General features: G+C 45.4%; 1 protein-coding gene across 2 annotated transcripts; it reads left to right on the forward strand.

Annotated features, from left to right (window-relative positions):
* Positions 1 to 335: 335 nt before the first annotated feature.
* PRDM1 (PR/SET domain 1) lies at positions 336 to 22,483 on the forward strand (the record flags this gene model as incomplete). Of its 2 annotated transcripts, XM_084202362.1 has the most annotated exons (7): positions 336 to 470; positions 1,966 to 2,214; positions 8,786 to 8,905; positions 11,962 to 12,214; positions 19,956 to 21,064; positions 21,366 to 21,494; positions 21,908 to 22,483. In XM_084202362.1, 6 exons carry the CDS (start codon positions 2,032 to 2,034, stop codon positions 22,481 to 22,483), a joined length of 2,370 nt encoding a protein of 789 aa, XP_084058488.1. The 2 variants fall into 2 exon arrangements, with proteins under 2 accessions (XP_084058488.1, XP_084058487.1); XM_084202361.1 differs by lacking the exon at positions 336 to 470 and having other exon boundaries at positions 1,933 to 2,214.
* Between the last annotated feature and the right edge of the window lie 561 nt (positions 22,484 to 23,044).

The raw sequence follows: 23,044 nt of genomic DNA on the forward strand, positions 1-23,044 counted from the left end.
TCCCGGCGGCGGGGCAGCGCCGCGGCTCTCCCAGCTGACGCACGGGGCCGAAAGAAAGGGGAAAAAAAATAAAATAATAACAGTGATGTAAAAAAAAACAACGCGGGTGGGCTGGGCGGGGCAGGGTCCGCAGGTAGGGCCCCACCTCCCGCGCTCTGAGAGGGGCCGGCGGAGAGAGGGAGGGGCCGGTGCGTGAGCGCGGGCGGGCGGGCCGGGGCGAGCGGAGCGGAGCGGAGAGGAGAGCGCGGCTGTGGCAGGCGGCCCCCCAGCGTTCCCCAGCGGCAAGAGCAGCAGCACCTGTGACAGCCGGGGGAGGGAGGAGCGGGAGGGGAGCGGCGGCTGGAGGTGTGAGTCAGTCTCCCGGGGACCCGGCCGCTGGAAGGAAGGAGAAATGTTTACTCTGTAGAAATGAGCCAGGTTTGCCGCCTCCGGTGGGCTTCGGTGTGGAAACGCGCGCGGACTCTGCCCCGGTAAGGAGCGCGATGCCGTCCCCTCTTTCACCCCCGTCTCCACCTCCCTGGCTCTTGCTTCTCGCCCGTCCCGGCGCCCGCGGGACGGAGCAAAAGTTTCCTCGTCGCCTCTCCCGGATCGGGAGCGCTCCTCTGATCGGCGTTAACCCTTTCGCTCCGCTGCGCAGCTGTCATACCCCTGGCCCGAGTTTCGCTGTTCATCCCCTCTTCCTCTTCAACGCCGAGGGTCCGGCACTGTCGCACTGCTCGCCTCGACCGCGGTCAGGACGGGGCACGGGGCCGGTCCGGAGGCGGCGGCGGCTGTGTATTGCCGCGACCCCCACCTCTTCGGGCGGCCCGGCTGTGCCTCCCGGGAGGGCTGGTCCCGGGGGTCGCCGGGGGTCTCCCCCGAACCCACAGTCAGTCAGCCCTTAACCTCTTTCTCGGAAGATTGTGCGCTTTCAGTCTTCGTGTTTCGTTTTTCCCGGAGGAGGGGTGTGAATTTCATAGTAGCTGCGCATCCAAAAAGGAAGAATGAAGGGATTTTACGCCGGATTGAGCGTTATTCTCAGCTACAGGCGTAGGCACAGATTTTGGTTCCTCATGAACCTTATAGAACGAGCCCGACCCTAATACATGTTCGAGGATAGGTTAGATAACAGTGCTTCTGTCCTGAACAGACAGAGGGGCTGAAGGACTTGCTGAAACTATTCTGCTAGGCTCATATCCACTGCTTTGGGGTACTAATTCTAGGAGGTACCACCAAAATCAAAAGGGATAGAATAACTTTAAAAATATATATTTATTTTATTTATTTCCCCGGCTTCTTTTCTGGTTTGACCCGCAGGAACATTTTGCAGTGCTTTGTGCAGGGCTGCTGCTTCTACAGTGATGCTGGCAGGATGTCGGCTTTCTCAGCCTTCCATGCCAAAGGATAAGGGGACGTCAGGAGGAGGCGGGGGGGGGGGCAGGTTGTTTTGAAAGTTGTTTGTGTGTTGAAAGCCGGTGGGAAAGTTCAGGCTTCCCCATTTGGAAGAGGCAAGGCTGGGTTCCGCTCTTCCAACATGCGCTTTCCATTTTTAGCTTCATTCAGACGCAGACAGCAGTTCCTTTCCTCTTCCTCTCCTTGTTTGTGTGACACTTTTCTGAGGCAGCTTTTCCACAGGCGACTAAGTGGTCTCACGGCCATGACCCCACATTTTCTTCAGCACGGAATATTATTTTCTCTCTGAAGCATTAAGGAAAGGGTCTGAAAAAGGTAAAGTGGTTGTCACAGCCTAGGGATTTTCTCCTCTTTGTTTTTGTTTCCCTCTTTACTACAGAGACTAGCATTTTAAAGTGCTGCTTCAATCAGAGCAGCTTCGTTTACACTGCTTTTTGGCTATTACTCAACTGTACCAACTATCCTGCATACGCTTTTAAAGTGTCACAGACTACTGTATTAGTCACACTGTATCAACGGAAACCACAACACTGAAGGACAATGAGGATTAAAGGCTGTTTTCTTTTTTTCCAGGCTGCTACACAGTGTAGCTCGGACGCTGTGAGTTTCAAGAATCTGGTGAAAGGGAGAGAGTGGACAATGAAAATGGACATGGAGGATGCTGACATGACTCTGTGGACAGAGGCTGATTTTGAAGAGAAGTGCACATATATTGTAAATGATCATCCGCTGGATCCCAGTGCCGATGGAGGCACCCTAACTCAGGCAGAGGCTTCCTTGCCAAGGAACTTGACTTTCAAATATGCATCTAACTGCAAAGAGGTAAGCGGCAGTGCTCTGGGGAAGGTTGAAGTCAGACAAGCCAAATCACAGCGCTTTGGAAAGCGTGTGCTCACCCTGTCTTTGATTCTTTAGCATACACACACGCACACACCCTACCAACAACAACAAATGCTGCCCGCTGGCCTTTCATATGCGACCCTAATAACTCTTTTAAGAAACTGTGTGCTGGTCATCTGTTGTATAATATTTTCACTGAAAATTGTAGCCAACCTATCCCTGAAACTGGTTCTGTACCAATTCGCAAACAGTTAAATTTTCACACAATTTGAACAGCATCTGAATAAGCATATTTAAACTGTGGGGTAGTTCTTTGTGCCAATTTCTAGGCTGCTGTTTGCCAGGACCATTCATTGCCTCTGGCTCAGAGATTAAAGTGCCTCGGTTGTCCAATAAATAGCTTTAAAAAAGTAAAGGGAAAAAAAACCCAACAAATTCCTGGAAATGTGTTTAATTATTTCTTTTTGTTTTCCCTTTGGTTATGAAATTGCTTTATTCTTTTCGTGAGCTTGTTGTATTCCCAACTTCCTAAATTCTTAAAAACTCTGGCATGTCGGTTAAGGAAGTAATGGTAGAACTGTAGCAAGCTTGACAGAAGTGTGGTCGTAGCTTAAATGAACTTTTGTTTATCTGGGACAGTATCTTCACCGGTAGCTAGCCGTGCGAGTCTGTTCCATCCTTGTCCCTGGAGTGGGTACATTCTTTGTTGTTGTTTCAGAAGGGCTGTAAAGAAACAAGCCTGGATGAGCAATTTGGTTTTGTGTTTACTCCTTCGTATAGAGTAGCTATTATAGCTAGGTGTGATGTTCAGTAGCGTAACAACCCAGGGGACAACCCTTCATTTCTCCCTGTGCTGAGACTTGTGGTATAGCAACTATTACCTGTGCTTCTGCCTGGGCTAAACATACTGACCACAGAGCTGAAAAGAAGAGGTACACTCATCCATGCCTATCAAATATTTCCTTCCAGAGCAGGTACTTGTTTAGTCCTGTGTAGAGGAATAGGGCCAGACCCCCAGCTGAAGGGTGTTGACACTGTGGAATTTAGCTTGGCAGTGCCTAATAGAGTGCCAAGTACATTTGGTAAGAGGTTAAAGCTAAATTCTCCTTAAAATCACTCTTCTCTTCCCATCTGCCTTGCCCTGCCCTGCCCTGCAGAACTTTGGCAGAGAAAGGTCATGCTCCAGAAAAGAAGTGTGAAACCTGGTTTTATGTTATTGCATTGCTAGATAGGTCTTAGTTTGGTGTGAAGAGGGAAATAAAGCTGAGACTCTGCCATGGGTTACAGGAGGATTTCTTGATTGAAGGATGAGCTTGCAGTGTGACAGCTCGGGTCGGTCCTTGGCTGCCGGCTGATGACTGATTGGCTGCTGAGGCTGCTTGCTCCCTCTGCCCCTCTAGAGTCCTGCTGCTGTGGCTGGAGACATCCAGGGAGCTTTCAAAATTCCCAACACTGTGTTTGGAAACACCAAGGTGTAATTTCCTTATTCCCTGGCTCAGGTCAGTGAATCAGGAGGATTGCTGCCATCTCTGTATAAGAGGTGGGGGAGAGAGAAGTTGTTGAAAGATTGCTGGTTCTTTCTTGTAAAATGTGACCCGTGCAGCTCCCTGCTAGTGGGAGTCTGGATATAGGACATCCTCCTTTTGTTCTCCAAAGCTCCCCCCGGTCTTTCATTTGTGCTGAATTGCACCTACCCTAAGGAGCAATAGGAGCTTTTGAGCCCTGACTATCTTTAAGGTAGCTCTGCAAGGAAGGGTCAATATGATGTGCTCTTTCGCCCACCTTCTGTGAAGGCTACATTCCGGAGAATGTACAGACAGGTCTCATTTGCTACTCGTCTGCAGGGTGAAGTAGTTGTAAATGGCACAATCCACTTGTGTGCTAGGAATTTCTGACATGAGACACTGTATTTTTCTTCTGTCTGCCTTCCAAGTTTGATTTTGTTTAGTGAGGTCAGGACCGGGTACATGCGTAGCTTTTGCGTGTTGGTGGGTCAGTGAGGGAGCCTGATTCTGGTTTTGACCTCATGGAAAACCACTGGAGTCCTGACAGCGTCCTGACAGCTCAGGAGAGTGGGTTTTTTTCACTTGCAAAAAGATGAGGTAAGACTTTGAGGGATGCATACGTGCGTGTTTGCCAGTGGGTTTCTGATGTGAGCTATCTTCATTGTTAACTTTGGGGAAAGCTATGGCTTCATCCGGTTGAGAGTTTAAAACGCTGAGTCAGTTTATTGTCAAAAAAACTTTTATAATGTATCACTTGTGAAATACTGATACTGTCATGATTAGATCATTAAGTCCTAGTTCTGTCACGATTAGTATTGTATCTCTGGCTGGAGCAGGAAAAGTACTGCGTGCCTGCTTAGGAGGGAGGAAGTACGGCCACTGCTGTTTGGGGAGGGCTGCTTTTTCTCTGTCTTCTCCTTGCATGCTTTGTGGAGCTCCTCTTTAAAGGTTTATGCAATTTGCAAGGGAGCCCATGGCACGTCATCATACTCTTGTTTATTCTTGGATCTTGATCAGGGACTTTTTTGAAGAACACATTTTTTGCTGTGAGTTCACAGAATGTGTCAGCATTAAAAAAAATGAATTACTACTGCTCATAACATTTTAGGCAGTTAGATTTACATGAAGTCATTTATTTATTTCTATGCATGAATTATTTGTCCTTTCCCCCAGTTTTGGCAATTGTCAAAAAATAATGAAATGTGGTGTCGGACTTATGCTCTGGAAGGCCATATGTGAATGATCTTTTCATGCAGACATTAAAAATATTTTTTTCAATAATCTTCCCTTTGGTCTCGGTGCTTAAAGCCCAAACAGCCTTTCTTGATATAAAATGACAGTTACTCTGCTATCTTGAATATTACTAGTATCTCATCCTGGTGTGTGAGCTTTGACAGAGGAATACATATCTCGACAAACCACCCATTACTGTTGCATATGTCTGATAAGCCATTTCTTAGAGGCAGACCCTGAATCGGTGATTTTGGTGAAAGCAGTGATTTTGAGCTGTTATGAACTGTGCCTCACTGACCTCAGACACTTGCTCTCCCCTATTGCTTTTATTTATTTTTTATGTGGTTGCCGAGGAAGCCATCTGAAAGCATTCTATTTTGTGGCATAACCTTTAGAAAACTGGTCACTGAACAAAGGGGTAAAAAATACATAACTATAGAACTAGTAGCTAAAAAGAAAATTAAAATTAGTGTTAATTCAGGACACACAACGGCCTACCCTATTTGCGTGTGGAGAATGCTACTGTTTTAATGAAGCCAATAAGAGTTTTGGTCGGTGTTTTGGTTTTTTAAAGCAGTTTAGCGGTCCTATTAAAAAATACCATCCCCTTGCAGAATTAGCAGGAGTCGTCGTTTTACTTCAGTGCCCTCTCCCCAAACAGAGGTGCAGGATCGCTGATCTTCCAAAGCGCCATCTCAGATCAGATTTGGGACCGGAGCCCAGCCGCCTCATGCCCGGGGGCCGCGGGCAGGCCGGGATGTGCCGAGCGGGCCAGGCGGGCCCCCGGCGTGCCCGGCCCCCGGCGCCGCATTAGGACCCTGGTCAGTTCCAGGGCCGCGCTCCCGGGCTGCCGCCGGCCCCGGGCTCCCCCCGCCGGGCCGCCCCGCCGGCGGCCGCGCTGTCCCCGCCGGCGCGCCCGGGCGCCGCTCGCAGCCGGCCCGCTCGGGCAGCAGGCTCCGGCTGCCGCCGGGCTGCACCTTCCTGCTGGAAATGCTGTTGTGCTAGGGAGAGGAGGGACGCGGCGGAGCGCTGGGAGCTTTGAAGGGAGAAGGGGTAAGCGCCTGTGGAGAGGAACGAGGGGGGGAAGCAGCCCGTGGGTGCCGTGCGGCGAGGTGCGGGCCCGCCGGCAGCGCCCGGGCGGCGGCAGAAGGGCTCCGCTGCTCCTGGGGAGCGCCCGCGCCCCGCTCCCCGCGGCTCCCGGGAAGGGCTCCCCGGCGGGCGGAGCGGCGCGCTGGAGGACACCTGGCGGACACAGCTCCGAAGTGCCGCTCCGGCACAGCCCTCCGGCAGCCCGGGGGCGGTTCACCCCCGGCTTCGGACCCGGAGCTGCGCCTCTGTCCTGCCTGCCAGCCCCCGGCAGCTCCCTGCTTCCTGGCCTCTTCTTAAGCCGCACCCGCTGAGCTGCGGCGGGGCAGGAGCCTCTTCTGGCTGCGACAGGGGGGCTGCTGGCAGCCTGGAGCCAGGCTGCCTTGGCACTGCTAGTGGCCTTCTGGAGGGTGGCCCTCATCCATCCTAGCAGTTGAGCTTGTGGGGGAACAGTAGAGGCCGAGAATTGCTGACCTGAGAGCCACCGTCAGCTAAAAGTCATCTGGACAGCTTTATAGCCTGGTTTAGCAAAACTTCAGAGTTGGCACAGGCAGATGTGCAGAACCTCTTCTGCCAAGTTCTGATGGGTACAGACTGAGAAATCATCTTCTCCACTGGCACAGCTGAACACAAGCGCTGTCTATAAAGTGGATATCAAAAAGTATCTGCTGTGTCAGAGAGTGTTTCAAGTTGACTAGTTCAAGGAGTGATTTCTAGAGATTCTGAGAATTTCATTAAAGTCATTTTAATCAAGGCCAAGATATTTTTAAAACCATGAAAAAATCTCAAGCTATCATGCAGTAAAACTGGTAGGGTATGCTTGTAGCTTGGTTGTGAACTTTTCTTGAGAGGGCAGATGGATGTAAATTAAGATATATAGGGAAAATGAGAAGAACATCTGCCTTTTTCAGCTCTCTATGAGACATGTACAAGCAAGACAAAAATAAAACTTAGCCACTGAGCTTGTTTCAGCATATGGTAGGTGTAAGAAAATTTCTGGAAGTCCCTCTTCTCTCTCTTCAGTCCAGATGCACAGATCAATGGAGCATTTAACTACCTCTGCTGTTGATGTTTTAATTTTTTTTCTTTGTAGTGTGCTGAAAACACATGTTAAAATGCAAACGAGTACAAACAGCCACCACGAACACCCAGCAATCTGTTTCCAGGTGATTCCTTGAATCTGTGGCTGTTACTTGGCCCCTTCATTTTGACATTTAACAGGAAATTATGCTAGGTGTTCATTTTTTACTGGGATTTTTAATCTTGACCAGTACACAGGCAAGGATTTCTCTGTCTGCCTCTCACTTACATGTTAAGGATTACACAATGTAAGAAAATGTAGCATGAGAAAACCAGAAGGCATAGCTAATTTGTGAAGTGCTCTCTACACACAGTCCAGAGTTTTTACCACCCTTTGCTGAGAAGGACTGTTAAAAGAAATAGAAAAGTTCACTGAAGTGAGCTATCTCTAGGGTCTGACGAGTGCTAATCTGCTTTGGTAAGGACATAGATTCCTTGTGGGGTACAGACAGCAGTAATCCCAGTTCTCAGTCTTCCTCAACTACTTCTGCTGTTCCTGTCTTATTCTGAAATCCTGGTGAGCAAAAAGACAAGTGGCAAGATGTGTGGCAAGACAAGGGGAAGGATGTTTAATACATTTTGCTATGGGAGTTTATAATACATTTGGTTTTAATACCAAATTAATGGGCTTTTTACCTTCTTTTTTTTCTACTATCTGAGCAGCAAGATGAATCTTGCAGAGGCTTGGGGTTTTTGGTTTACAAAATTGTTGGTTTTCTAATATTGTTTAGATACATTAAATTTAAGAAGATTATTGGTGAGAAACAGAGAGACAAAACCAATAACTCAGCAGTGTTTTGCAAAGGGTTACTCCAAGGCACGTTCTTCTGAATAATGATGAATTGCTTCCTGATTTGTGGTCAGTGACTTTTTTTGGTATAATTACTGTCAAGAAGGAAGCTGAACAACCAGAGTTCATTTCTTAGACCTAGCATAGTGGAGCATTTTCTTCAAAATCCTTACACCTTTTTTGACCAAACCCACTTTTAATATATGTTACCGGAACTGATGATTCCTTTTTGTACAAGAAAGTGACCTGTGAGTATATGTCCCAGAGCCATTTCATATTCTGTTTTGTGTGCCACTGTATGCTCGTAAGAGAACTGAAGGTTGTCTTTTTTTTTTGTGTTCTCCTTTTAGCTGTCAGGGCGGGTATAGACCAAGGAATGGAGGGGGGTGGAGGGTGGTTTCATTTTGATCTGGAAGAGCAGTCATTCCAGTTCCTAACTTATTAGAAAAGCAAGCTCTGTAGCAGTGAAGTGATTGATAGATATTGCATATTTTTATTTGCTGGAACTAGACTTTTATGGGTTGCCTTTGGTAGGAAAAATAACTTCTGAAGATATTTGACAGTCTGTGTACATTTTGCTTACTGTTTCTTCTTGTAAATGTATTTCCAAAAAGCACATTTTTAAGGTGGTATTCATCATTAGTTTCCATATGTCTTAGGAAAATGGTAGTACCTAACAAAACTGTTCATATTGTAACCAACAGGATTGTTCATTTATTCATTTCTGTTTTGCTGACCTGTCACAAAAAATTTGTTGCATTGTTTGCTTTACCTCGTTACATTTGGGGGACAGGGGAGAAGAGGGAGACTTCTCATTTCCTACTGGCACTGGACTGATCCTGTGCTGCTCTTCTTGTAGGTCACTGGAGTGATAAGCAAAGAGTACATCCCAAAAGGAACACGCTTTGGACCCCTGGTAGGAGAGATCTATACCAGTGATACAGTTCCCAAGAATGCAAACAGAAAATACTTTTGGCGGGTAAGTAAGAAAAAACAGCACCACGTTGTTGCAGTGAGCAGATCACTAAATGAGTCTGGCTGAGAAGCTGGGTCACTTCCTGCTGTGTGATGCAGGGGACAGCCTCTGTATGTGGCCAGGCACAAACAGGGCCAGTGGGTGAATTAAGCCGAGTAAAAGCCTGGCTGTCCTGAATGTAGGGACTGTGTGGGTGGAGAGAACGGTGAAGATGCACAGCCCTTCCTGGCTCGTTCTTCCAGAATCTGTGCTGATTCTGTAAAGAAATAGTTCTGCTGCTTGCTGTAAGGGCAGGTTATTTTGCATTTCTTCACAGCAGCAAGTCATTCTGATTTATGCTAGTATCATGCCCTTGATTTTTCCCACAATGAAGAAGCTGTTAAAGCACTGCATAAACTTTCACTCTGGAATTATGATACATTTCTGACATTTTTTCCTGCTTCTTGTATAGAGCTGCTATAACACAGTGGTGGTAGTCTTCAGCATGTATCATTCAATTAATAAATCTTTCTAGGCCTCCTCAGAATTGTTAAAAAAGCAGCTCATGGATCTCAGCAAAGGGAAAAGAGACAAACACCAGAGGTGGTGCCTAATTTTAACTCCATAGTATAAGCTGAAAGAAAGCAGCAGCCAATATGTTTTGGCGTGGGCAGTCTGTGGAATAGGCTTCCAGTTTATCAGTCGACATAATCCTCATTTTCCTTACAGACGCTTTATTAATTGTTAGAGAACATTCCTTCAGCCCCATCTCATTCCATGGATTTGTTTTGCTGCCTTCTAGCCATGTAGGTTGTGTCTAAATCCGTGGATTTGGGACTGTGTCCAAGCCTCTGTGCTCAGGTGCCTGCCTGCCTTAGTAATATCCCAACCTCATATCCAGGTGAAACCCAGGGCATGCACCAGCATTCCCCACACCCCTTTCTTCCTACCTAATTGAATCATTTTGGTTTTCTCAGATCATCTTTGTACGATGTAATACAGCATTGCACAGGCAGTTATTTGCATGAGTGTTTTTACAGAGCAGGCAACTGTTTTCACATTAATAAGGCCACAAAATGTTTCTTTTTACTGTACTTTTTGGGAGCTTGTGTCCAGTCTAGGAAGAGACCAGAAGGCTGACACAGGGAAGAGGGGCTGATAGCCATCTTGCAGGACTTCATTCCTACATTGCAGTGAGAAAGATGACGACATTCTTATTATGTGATTTTAAGCCTTAATGTGGAGGGATCCTCAGAAATAATATCCTAGGAGCCATCTAGGCATCATTAAATTCCCTGTTATAATCTCTTGATTCGTTCAAGGCAGACTGCTGCACTGAAAATTAGTTCCTTCCTAGGGGTCTGACACGAGCTTGCATATGCAAAGGAAATTGTGGGAGATAACTTCCCACATGTTATTAAAGGCATCCTGGGCTCGCTGGCAGGAGCGGCAACATCTGCTGGGCGCCGGGGCCGCTGCCCGCGCCAGGGGAGCGGGGCCGCCCGGGCCCGCGTCATTTCTGGGAACCGCGCCGTGACTCAGCACATCTGGGCGCGCCTTCCCCAGAATAGGTGGGAGCTGGGGGCTGCCTCTGCCGGGGCCTCGGAGCTGCGGCCCTGACGTGGGAGCGGTGGAAGGCTGGTTTGGAAAGTGGTGGCAAGCGTCAAGCGCCAGAGCCCCGCGTTCCTGGAAGTTTGCGAGCCGGGGTGAGCAGAGAAACCCGAAGGCTCCTCTTGATGCAGCACAACTCGCCCGGCTCCCTTCCATTTTCTCATAACAAACACACCGCAAAATCTCTCGCAAGCTGCTTTGATGAGGCCACATGTATTTCCCCCTTCTCAGTTTACAGGAAGTTACTCTTAAAGAAAGTGATTCTGGTGTTTACGGCCCGCGTTAAAGGGCCAGGCCGCCGCCCCTCTCTGCCCGCCGGGCTCCGGGGAGCGCGGGAGGGTCCCGGGCGGCCGGAGGGCGCTGCCGGCCAGGGAGGTCGGGAGACAGTGCTGGGGGCACATGGGCAGGAACGCCCCGCGGAGGGTTTTCTCCCCGAGATAAGCTCTGTCTCCCCTTTGGAAAGGCATTTCCTGCTCAGCGAGGTGCGTTGCTGGTGCGAGCGGCTCCCACTTCAAGGTCTGGCTTTTGCCTGGTGATCTGTTGTCAGAAAACCAGGAACCCCATTTAATCCAGCATGGAGCTAGTTCCCCTTGAGAGTAAGCAGTGTGTTTTTGCAAGCGTGTTTCCTGGATTTCTCTTGAATTTTTTTCTTTTTTAAAATAATTCACTTTATTATTTCAAGAAACGGTAGCTTCTGTCAGTGATGGGAACTTCTTTCCTCTGAAAAACCGCTGAGCAGTTTTCAGATTCATGTTTTCTTGCCCCTCTGTGGACAAGTCAGAACATGTCCTTGGTAGGAAAAGTGACATCTCATGGGCTAACCCCTCGTCAGGTCTTCCTTCAGTTATGGCAGGCGAATTTCATCTTTGCCTCGCCCAGCCTTCCTACAAAAGGGTTACAGTTCAACTATGAGCAAGTGTTGCTTTAGGACTCTGGGGGGTGGAGAATGTTTGCATAGTTTAAACCTTTGGGTGGAGGTGGTAGGAAACTGCAAGTACAGAGGCCATAGAAAGAGGTGAGAGGAACTCTGACATAGCACAGCCAGTCAGTCTTATACACAGGTGACTCAAAGCATTAATGCAAGCATGCACTCAGACCTGCCGTCATCAGCATCACCCACTTGTTGATCAGAGCACCAGGAAAAGGACTCTAAGGTAGACTGTTCACACAGAGAGAGTACTCTGCATTTCAGATTTTGGGTCTTGTTTTCCAAAGCTAGCAGAGACGCAGGCTAAGATTAAATGGAAAAGGTGACTGTGGCCTTGTGTTTAAATACCTTCTTAACTCAGAGGATGTCATTGTTGAAAAGGCAGGAACACAGCTTGAACTCTTACTTCAGTAATATATGCTCATCTTAAGAAAAAAAAAGGGAGCTTATCACTTTTCCCCTCTGGACTCTGTGCCTACATGTTGCGTATTGTGCCTATATATATGCATATATATTCATAAGCACTTCCTTTCTATTCCAGATTTATTCAAGTGGTGAACTTCACCACTTCATTGATGGATTTAACGAGGACAAGAGCAACTGGATGCGTTATGTAAACCCTGGCTACTCTGTTCAGGAGCAGAACTTGGCTGCTTGTCAGAATGGAATGAACATCTACTTCTATACCATCAAGCCCATCCCTGCCAACCAAGAGCTGCTTGTGTGGTATTGCCGAGACTTTGCAGAGAGGCTGCACTATCCCCCCTCCAGAGAGCTGACAATGATGAACCTCAGTAAGTGGATTACAGTATAAACAAGGAATGCTACTAATGTCTCTTCTGCCTGTACGATCTAATAATAAGTTGTATAATTACACAGCTGCATCATCTGTTGTGTCACAGGAGGTAGCTTGGAGTGGAAAAGGGGAATTAAAAAACCCAACACAAGAGAATGAGTTCCCTGTGCCTGTTCAAATGGAAAGAGATTATAAAATCTGAGTAGTTGTTTGTTTACAATCTGAGTCTTATCTGGTGAAGTTCTGGACAGACAACCTGACCTCTGTCTTCCTAACCGTAGCTGTTGGCTCACTCTCAGACTGTGCAATTTCAGATCTTACAGTGTGTTGAGCAAAAGTCTGCTTTGGTAGCATATACTAAAGTCTGTCCACTCATGCTCCTAAAGGGCTGCCCTCACTGTACCAGGAAGTGGCAACATGCCATGACTCTGTCTAGGTGTCTGACAAAATACATGTTTACTGCATAATGCACTTTGAGCCTTGCATCTACCCTTACTTATCTTACGGCAGCAAACCTCCTGAGGTCTTCTCATCTGGTTACTTGTGTTTTAAGCTCAGTGTACTTTGTCCCCATTTCTTGACTTTTTATTGCAGCTTTCATTTTCTGTTCAAAAATAATAGTGCTGGTAGCAGAGGGAAGAGGTGTTTCCAGGAGTTTGTGTTCCTCTGTGGTTTCTGATTATTTCCAGCCTTGGTGCTTTACTTCTCGCTTAATCACTGCCTGACGTCTCACCCAGAGCCCCTTCTAGAGAAGAAAAGATTCTTGCTGACTTCTCAGTGGATTCTTAGGCTACTTCCCCTGCTGCTGCTCTTAAAGCAGAGTGTTCTTTTGTCCTTCTGCCAGTGACTACACTGAAATTTGAAGGAAAAACTGCAAGCAGTTTTGGGGTTTTTTTTTAATAAAAAGAACTATTTATGGTTATTTGGCAACAAGGAATGGGTTATAAAATAGCAGTGTTACTTGGGGCAGTGTTACATTAGGATTGTCATCCCATATTATAAAATTTGTATCACACATTCAGATTAATCAAAAGTACATCTATACTCTGTGGGTGTCACCCTTTCACTAGCTTTTTGTCTTTCCCTACAAATTAATAGAAGAAAACTTGTTGTCTCCTAATGACAGAGGGAAGAGAGGGAGGGAATGTCTTAGGCAGCTATATTCTCTAGTCAGAAACTGTCTCACTAATTCTGTCATCTTTGCACGTATGTCATTTCACCACTCTCGGTGCAGTTTTATTTCCTGATATAATGAGCTGTTGGCTTTTCAGTGGGACATGCAGGTGAGATGAGAGAACAGCATGTAGGGCTCTGGTGGATGAGGAATTTGCTAAAATCTAGTCAGGCACATTTGGTCACTAGCTAGGAGGATACACAAACACAGGTTCAGTTCCTGCATCTGCTGGCACCTTAGGCTTCCTTGCAGAAGTAGCAGTTAATGTATTTGTAAAGTGTTTTTTACTGTGTCCGGTTATTCTTAATCAGGTCAAAACTAGGAGTGTCTGGACATGGCAGAACAACTGATTTTAGTAAAAGTAGTAGGCTCAGTATAAGGATTTAAAGAAATAGGAACCTGAGCCACAATTTTGTAGTTCAGCCTTAATATTTGCAATATTTCCAGCTGCTGAGTTTGAAATAGACATTCTTCTCTTTTTAAAGATAATTACATTTAAACCATTTAGAAATTTTATGTTAGCTCCTTTGACCTAAAGAAAATAGCAGTTCAGAAAATGAGAAACTTTTCACTTTTTTTTTTTTTTTTTCCCCCCTCATTCTTGTGAGCAACACATTCAGGCCTAAAGCCTGCAGATGGGCCAAAAATTCTACAGGTACCATAAGGATTGAGGTTTTCTAAAGTTAGCCTTTTGAAAAGTGTGGAAGAAAAAAATCCAAAATTCTCCCAAAGATCTTGAATTGCCAAAGTCCCTGTACCAATCGTGCAAGCAGGGGTGGTTTTTCTAGCATTAGTACTGGAACCAGATGAGTTAACTGTGAATGGCAGCACTGTTTAGCTTTCTTCTGCTCCTTTCTCCCAGGCTACTAGTTAAATCTAAAATTAGAGAGCATCATGCTGCTTCTCCAGCCTCTCTCTGTCACAAAGGCTGGCCAAGGTACCCTGGCACTACATTCATCCATGAGTAAAGTGCAAGACTGTCTCCAGTTCTCTGGTACCCTGTACCTGCTACAATGTGGGGCTTTTGGCCTAGCAAGACATCTGAACACAGCCTTGCTTGAGAGGACCCCCTCCTCCCCCCCAACCTGCTAGGAAGTCAGGAAAGTCCTCTCCAGCCAAATGGATTGCTAATTTGGTGTTTAAAGTGGTATGGCTTCCCTCAGAAGAGCAGGGGTGCATCACCACCTCTCCCAGCCTGTGGCTGCTGGTTTTGGTGCCTGCTGAGGAAGAGGGAGGGAAAGTTGGGGTCCAGGTCCCAAGAGGCAAGCTGAAATCAGGGTCTCCTCCCATGGGATACATGCTGGTGTGGGCGGGAGGCAGCCAGTGGCCATGGTGTGTTGCACCCAGATCTTTCCCTTCACCGTGTCTTGGGTGTGCAGTGCACACTGGTGCCCGTGGGAGGCTTTGGAAGAGTCTTACCTTGGCTGGCTGCCTGGCACAGGAGAGGCCACCTGGGACACACACCTACAGAGACCTTCCAGTCTTGCCAACTTAAAATATAGGCAGCTGCTTTAAGTGCCTCAAGGGTTTGGGGATCACAGCCTTAGAGTTCAGCACCTTAGCTCTTCTTTAAGCACCAGAGCAGGATGGGCCTCTGGGGAAAAATGTATCAGGGAATTTCTCTGGCTTTATTTCCTGTAATTAGTGGCCTCAAAAATGAGAGAGCTACCACTTTAGAGCATAAATGTATTTACACACCCACATGTAACATCTACTTGCCTGTGTAACAGCAAACTTTCAAATTAAAGGTAACTTCCCCAGCATTAGCTCATTTGTGCCGCAGAAGGAAAGCATCCAGATGCAAGACAGCAATTAGGCATGTACTTAGTTGTGGGTTTAACCCTGTCCTCTGTGTTTTCCTGAACTGGGGCCTTTGACCCAGTCCTTCAGACGCTGGAGCACACACCTACCTTCACAGCCGTGATTAGCTCCGAGTGGAGCTACGTAACTTCAAATGGATGTTGAAGTGCCTGCAAGGAGTTGCACAATAGTGTTAGAGACAAGACTCCATATTATCCCAGTGCTGGAAGCTCAAATGTCATTCCCTTCCTGCCTCTTTTGAGGTCTCTAATGTTTTCTGTCAAGATTTGAGATGTCACCTTCAGATGGTGCCTTTGTCCAGTAAATAGTTTTAATTATGGTGGCACAAGATTTCTGTATTCTGCTAAAAATAAATTTTCAGTAATTTGTTAAATGTGCCTAACCTGATTCAACTGCTCCTTCAGATTGTCTTTTAATCTGTGATATTTTATTTAGCAAACACTGAGGAAATTTGCTTTGGCGGTTCCAAATGGTTTAGAATTTCATTCTTACCTCAACATGGGAGGATTATTTTAGGATGGAGGGGTGGAGAGGGTAACAGCTTTAAAAAAACCAAACCAAAACCAAACAACCAAACAACAAAAACCCAACAAAATCCAAACAATTGCATTGACTCAGGACATGACTATTTGATAATAATGTTCATATATTGCAATCATATGATGCAACTTCCTGCTGCTCGTGTCATGTTTGTCTCCTCAGTCAAGTACAGGCAGGTGACATCTTTTGGTCAAGCTTTAGAAAAAAAGTTCAAGCTGGGGGAAGATAATTTGCATATTTACAAAATATTTGGCAATCTTTTTGTTTCGTTAACAGGTTTAACGAGACATTATTTAAAGTGTTTCCGGTTCTATGAAGATTAGCTTTTTAATGCTTTTTTCTTAAATGCAATTTATTCTTCTCCCCTTCCTGCTGGCCCTGACATGCTGGCCGTTAGCTCAGCCCTGTCGCTCGCTTTCCCTTTTGTTTATGGGCAGTTTCACTTTCTGGTTTTGAAGCTTTTCTGTTTGGGTTGAGAGGAAACATCTGCACTTGCTTAAAAAAATGCCTCCTGGAATGTTCAAAAAGGATCAGGAAAATGATTTTTAAATGATATGAGAAGTTGTCTTCACAAAATCAGAATTTGAGGTCTGAAGTTGTCTTAATATTGAGAATTATTTGAAGCTCCCAGAAAGACCTTCTCTGAGCAAAAGGTTTTCAAAGGCATGTCACACTGCCGTGAACACATTTAGAAAACAGATGATCAAATTTTGTACTTCTGAATGTTGGTCTCTGTTCTCACTTTGAGTGGAAACAGTCTTTGTTTTGCCCGCTTCACAACTTCGAGGTTCTCTTTCTACTAGCAAAAGAAGTGCTTAATTTAGATCGAAAATGTGAATCGGCATAATTAAGCTCTACCACTCGAAGTGTTCAGTACCATCTCACTCCTGAAATGACTGTTGCAATTACTGTCTGCCTACAACCGTTTTTCAAGTTTTTGGAAAAGAACAGATCATTGTTTTTATGAAATGTTTCTCAGGCTATAGCTCAGAGCACAAGATCCGTGAGCAAAGTCTATAGCTCTGCAGCAGTCTGTAGCTGGAACACCCACACTGGAGTGACTTCAGGCAGCTCCTTCACCCACGTTTTATCAATACTTAAAAGTAACAGGAGTTTTGTCCCTTTTCCTCTTGCACGCACTAACTAATCTCAGATCTGAGCAAATAATCTGTTGACCTCAGTTAGAAGTGTCAGGATCCTCAAGAGGCACATCTGGGGTTTTTTTCTTTCTTCCACCCCCCACCCCCCTCTGATCAGTAACTTAAAAATGCAGCTGCACCATTCTTGTTTTGTTGTGAATCTCTTTTCTGTGTGTCCCTCTGACCACAGAAACTAGACAGATCTTGGAAGAGTATGTGCCTATATTTACTGTATATGTATATATATATATATATGTGTGTGTGTGTGTGTATGGGGGGGAGAAATGCATTTCAAGAGTGAATGGGAGACATTCTGATTGGTAAAAACTTAAATCTAAGATCACAAGTTCAAAAAGAAAAATCCATTTATAAGAAATATATCTCTTTAACTTTGAAGTATGGCTCCTTTAAGAGCAACAAGAAGGGTTGTAAACCTCTCAATCAATTTCAGCCCTGGTTTAAATCCACCTTCAGTATAAAACTTAAGAACCTCTCATTGGCCCTGGACATAACCTTCTCTTTTTTTACACAGTGCTGACACACTTGTTTATGTTTTGGTCTCTCTGGTGTTCCCAAGTGTCCCTTGTGCTCAGGTAATAAGGGAAAAAGCCAAGAGGGGATTTATGGACCAAAGATAGCTTGCAAACTAAAGAGAGCTGTCACAGTTAGACTTGAAAAAATATCTTTAAATATCATAACTTCTGTCTACACATGGAAATTAGTAGGAGGGACAGCTTTACTAGGAAAATTCAGAAGGGAAGAAAAGAGCAATCATCTTTAGTCAGTCAAGAGAGGGCATGGGATTGTTGCACAAAGAAAGTTACCATCTCTGCATGAGCTTCCTTTCTGTCACTCCTGGGCTTGCTCCTGCACATAAGGCACGTACATCCCCACCCTCATGTTTAACCTTGTGACAGTGGGAGCCCTTTCTCCAGCTGAAGAGGCCCCAGTTTCTCTATCACTTTTTCAGCACCACCAGCATTTCTCCTTCCTCTTCCCCTCCCTCTGGGTTTTTTTCTTTAAAAGAGAAAAGTGTCAATTTGAACTTCCTGCTTGACAGACCCCACTGAGAAACTGATACGGGCCTGATAAGGTGGTATTTATTTATTTTTCCTGCTGCAAGGCTTCACAAGTCCTGCCTCCCACCCCCCGTCCAGTTTTCAATACTGCCTGGTCTTGATACTTCCCGATGCTGATAGTGTCACCAGAAATGTTTGCTCTGAAACACTGCTGTGGTGAAAGGCAGCTGATAAGAACATACAGATAATATTATTCACAGTGCCATTGTGGAGCTTCTTGAACCTAGTAGGACCCCTGTGCTATGCCCCAAAATCTGGCTGACATTTAGAAAATGAGTTACCAGTCCAGGAGTACAGACAAAATTACCAAAGAAAGTAGATGTTTTTTAAAGCCAGAAAACACAACATGTTATTACTTTATTTTTTATACAGCTCTGCATTAAAATTTGGACACTAAGAGAAGTAATTGGGAAGCATCTGTGTGCTTATGTGTGCATATGCTTGCTGTACAACACTTTTAAGTTTTATCATAAATATTTTAATTGAACTTAACTGTGTTCAGTTGCATTTCATTGGAGCTTGAAAATATACAAACTACTCAAAAATCTCAAACTAAATTTGCTTGTTACTAGTCTAATGCCATTTCAAAAAGGATGCTACTGTAAAATGGGTTGCTGTAAGTAGGAGCATGCTTTGCAAGCAGCTGTTTTCTTGTATATGTTTAATAAATGGCTTTCTTTGCCTTATAGGGTAATGTTGCCAAATGATAGATTCCATCAGGGTAGTGAATAGTGAAGCAAAGAATCTGTGTTGAAAGCGGCGTGGTCATTGCTGGTTCTTACGTTCCTCACTTGGTTCAGATGATCCTCCAAAAATCAGAAATAACTGTTTCTCACCTCAGATAGTGAAGTAAGAACAGTCAGTCATGGGAGCAGAAACATTTCTAAAAGACTGCAGTGCTCTTGAGTCACGTACCTACTGGTGTTGGCTTGTACCTCCTGATGGAAAGCCTTGCACTAACTAACTACGATTATGAAACCTTCTTGTAGTTTTTCCCCCCTATAATAAAATATCCTACAAGTAATTAAGATTATGTAACAAAGATAAAGGCAGATTTGTTTTTCTACTGAAGTCATCTTCCCGTGTGCTGTTAAGATTGTATTATGTCCAGACAGCAAGGTCTTTGAATGCAAATAAATAGAGTATGTGCTGAACTGAGATGAATGTATGCTAGCTTCTATTTCCTTCTAAATACATATTTCTTTTCCCCCTTTTTTTAAAAAGCACATTTCAACTTAAGCTGGAGCCAACCAGTCTTGCTTTCTTTTGCTTTGCTTCAGCATTTTTTTTATAAAATACAGCTGTAAGCAGAGGAGTTTTGCATAGACTGAATGCCACAGAAATCTGCAGTAAATAGTCTGCTTTGTTGTAGATGTTCCTAAGCAGTATATTTAATGAGTAATGATCTGTTTACTGATGGAGAATACCTTCCCTTTGAAGAAGGCTTTCATCCTAGCCAGCCATGGTTTTTTTGGTACTGTAAGTAATTGAACTGGCTGGTGAAGTGACTGCTGCGGTTTGGCAAAACCCAATTTGTCATGCCTTGTTATTTTACTGAGGAACGTTTCTGGGAGCTTGTGTTCTGCAAAGTCCTTCAGTTAAACCTGTATTGTGGACAAATGCTCATTACTACTTTTATTAGAAATACAGCTTAAAGAGACATTCAACAGCGAAGCTAGGCAAATTTAAGGGGGAAGAAAGGTGAAATCAGTTTGCAGAGTGGAGGCTGGCACTCTGCAAATGCATCATCATCCAGATCTCTGTGTACTGGTCGCTATCCCTTAAATTAACAATGCTTTTTATTAAGACTTAATACCAGCAGGCATTTCTTCACACAGCCATGAGTTTTGTGGCAAGTTGAATGATTGCTCATCTCTGAGAGTAGCCCTTCCTTCCCGCTAAACTTGTAGGGGTTAGATTCTGTTTTGAAAAGAGATAACACCAGCGACATATCTAAATAATCATTATCTTGTCTTTGTATTTCAGCACAAACCCACATTAATCCAAAGCAGCACAGCGCTGATAAAGATGAGCTTTATCAGAAAAGCGTTCCAAAGAAGGAGCACAGTGTGAAAGAGATCCTGAAAATGGAATCCAATCCTCCTAAAGGAAAAGACTTCTTTCAGACCAACATTTCACCAGTTACTCCAGAAAAAGACTTGGATGATTTACGTAAGAACTATAGCCCAGAGAGGTGTTTCTTGCCTCGCGTTGTCTACCCAATCCGACCTCACATTCCTGAAGACTATCTGAAAGCTTCCTTAGCATATGGCATGGACAGACCCAGCTACATCACTCACTCACCCATCCAGGCATCTACTACACCAAGTCCTTCTGGGAGGAGCAGCCCAGACCAAAGTTTAAAAAGTTCAAGCCCTCACAGTAGTCCGGGGGTCACAGTTTCGCCTCTGGCACCTACTTCCCAAGAGCACAGAGAGCCATACCCTTACTTGAACGGATCATATGGCTCAGAAGGATTGGGGTCTTATCCTGGATATGCACCTCCTGGCCACCTCTCACCTGCCTTTCTACCATCCTATAACCCCCATTACCCCAAATTCCTGTTACCTCCATTCAATATGAGCTGTAATAACCTGAGCGCTTTGAACAATATCAATGGCATCAACAATTTCAATCTCTTCCCAAGGATGTACCCTCTTTATGGCAACCTGCTCAGTGGAGGTAGCCTTTCCCACCACATGCTCAACCCCACCACACTCCCCAGCTCATTGCCCAGTGAAGGAGGCCGTCGACTGCTGCAGCCTGATCATCCAAGAGACTTCCTCATACCAGCACCCAACAGTGCCTTCTCTATCACGGGCGCTGCTGCCAGCATGAAGGACAAGCCATGCAGCCCTACCAGTGGGTCCCCCACCGCTGGTACAGCAGCCAGTTCGGAACACATAATGCAACCTAAACCTACCTCAGTGGTGTTGGCTGCCACCGGCGGTGAAGAAGCCATGAATCTCATTAAAAGTAAGAGGAATGTGACCGGTTACAAAACCCTCCCATACCCACTGAAAAAGCAGAATGGGAAGATCAAGTACGAATGCAACGTTTGCTCCAAGACCTTTGGCCAGCTCTCCAATCTGAAGGTAGGCAGTGGAGAATAAGACAGGAGCCTTCTTTGAAGGCTCAGATTTCTCCCTGTAGGTTTTAGAGGAAAAGCAGGGTCAGGCCTCATTTGCTTGTTAGGCTGTTTATGTGTCTGGGCTTAATACAGCATCCCCTAGCAAGAAAGCGTGGTTGTGTGCTTTAATACTGACGCCACCTAATTAACTAGATAACATTGTATTTTGGCAATGGGACTCTTCCGCTGACTTTAGGAAACATCTGAAAGCACTTTTGTTGTAGTACTGGAAACTGCAAATTGTTAATTGCTTTGTCTCTCCCTAGGTGCACCTCCGAGTACACAGTGGAGAGAGACCATTTAAATGCCAGACTTGCAATAAGGGCTTCACGCAGCTGGCTCACCTCCAGAAGCACTATCTGGTACACACGGGAGAAAAACCCCACGAGTGTCAGGTATGTAACACAGAGAGAGAGGTGACTCCTTCGGAGGCTGAAGGGACGGCAGGGCTTTGCACACCCCCTACAGTGTGCAGGGAGGGCTGAGGGACAAACCCTTGGCTGCTCAGGGCCAGAATCTGCACCACAGCCGGGCCCAGCCCTGGTGCAGCAGCATCTGTGAGACAGCACGATTGCCTGCAGCCTGCTAGAGCAACACCTGCCTGATACAGTTTTGCCATCAGCCGCACTCAAAATGACATCCAGCAGTATTTAAATAAAAAAGGTGGGGATTTTTTTCCCTTTGTGAGAAAGTGTGAAGATATAGAAAGCTGCTGCTTCATCCTGCCGTCTCCTCCTAGGTGTCTGTGATTTAAACCATAAAATCGCCTCCCACTCATTCGCTGTTTCTCTGCCACCCCCCACATTAGGTTTGTCACAAGCGGTTCAGCAGCACCAGCAATCTCAAAACCCACCTGCGGCTCCACTCTGGAGAGAAGCCTTACCAGTGCAAGCTCTGCCCAGCCAAATTCACCCAATTTGTGCACCTGAAGCTGCACAAGCGTCTCCACACCCGGGAACGCCCCCATAAATGCATCCACTGCCACAAGAGCTACATTCACCTCTGCAGCCTCCAGGTCCACCTGAAGGGCAACTGCCCCGTCGCCCCGGCCTCGGGCCTCTCCATGGAGGACCTGAATCGAATCAATGAGGAGATCGAGAAGTTCGACATCAGTGACAATGCTGACAAGCTGGAAGAAGTGGAGGACAATATCGACTTAACATCAATCGTGGAGAAGGATATACTGACCATGCTCAGGAGGGAAATGGAAGGAGCTAACCTGAAAGTCTCTCTGCAGAGGAACCTGGGAAATGGGCTTATCTCCTCAGGATGCAACCTTTACGAGTCGTCAGATATGTCAGTTATGAAGTTGCCTCATGGTCACCCACTACCTCTGTTACCTGTTAAGGTCAAGCAAGAAACAATTGAACCAATGGACCCTTAAGACTTTTTGGCAAAGTGATTTTTTTAATTTATGACTTGGCAAGTCAGGGTGCCTGTAGCAGTTGCTTGTACATAGTTTCAATGCTGCAAAGCAATCTTGGCTTACAGTAGTTTCCCTACGCTCTCCAGCTGAAAGAAGGAACTCCAAAGTTACTGTTTTCTCAGGGCATAAAAAGGGGCAAAGGACTCTGCATTGCCTCGCCAGTTACTAAGAGACAATCATTTATCCATAATTATTTTTTCAATGATAGTACTTCATAATTTATTATGCAATTAATCATTCTAAAAGCAATAATTAGGAAAATGTTTACAATGACTGGAAAAATTCATTGTAATTTTTACTTTAAATGTTTTTATTTTTTGTTTTATGGGCCATTCTTTGTAGATATTTTTTCTGCACATCTGTTTTAAGAACCTAAGATTAGGGTTTCAGTAAATGTGTTTTATGTACCAATGTCTTTTAAACAAATGTGGTTTTTCATATTGCCAAAGTTGGACATGTGACATATAGAATCCTAGATCTGTTGGTTTGAAAAAAAATGCTGTGTACTTTCATGAGCAA

The sequence above is a fragment of the Fringilla coelebs genome (assembly GCF_963513975.1).
Source record: "Fringilla coelebs genome assembly, chromosome: 3".
Classification (NCBI taxonomy): domain Eukaryota; kingdom Metazoa; phylum Chordata; class Aves; order Passeriformes; family Fringillidae; genus Fringilla; species Fringilla coelebs.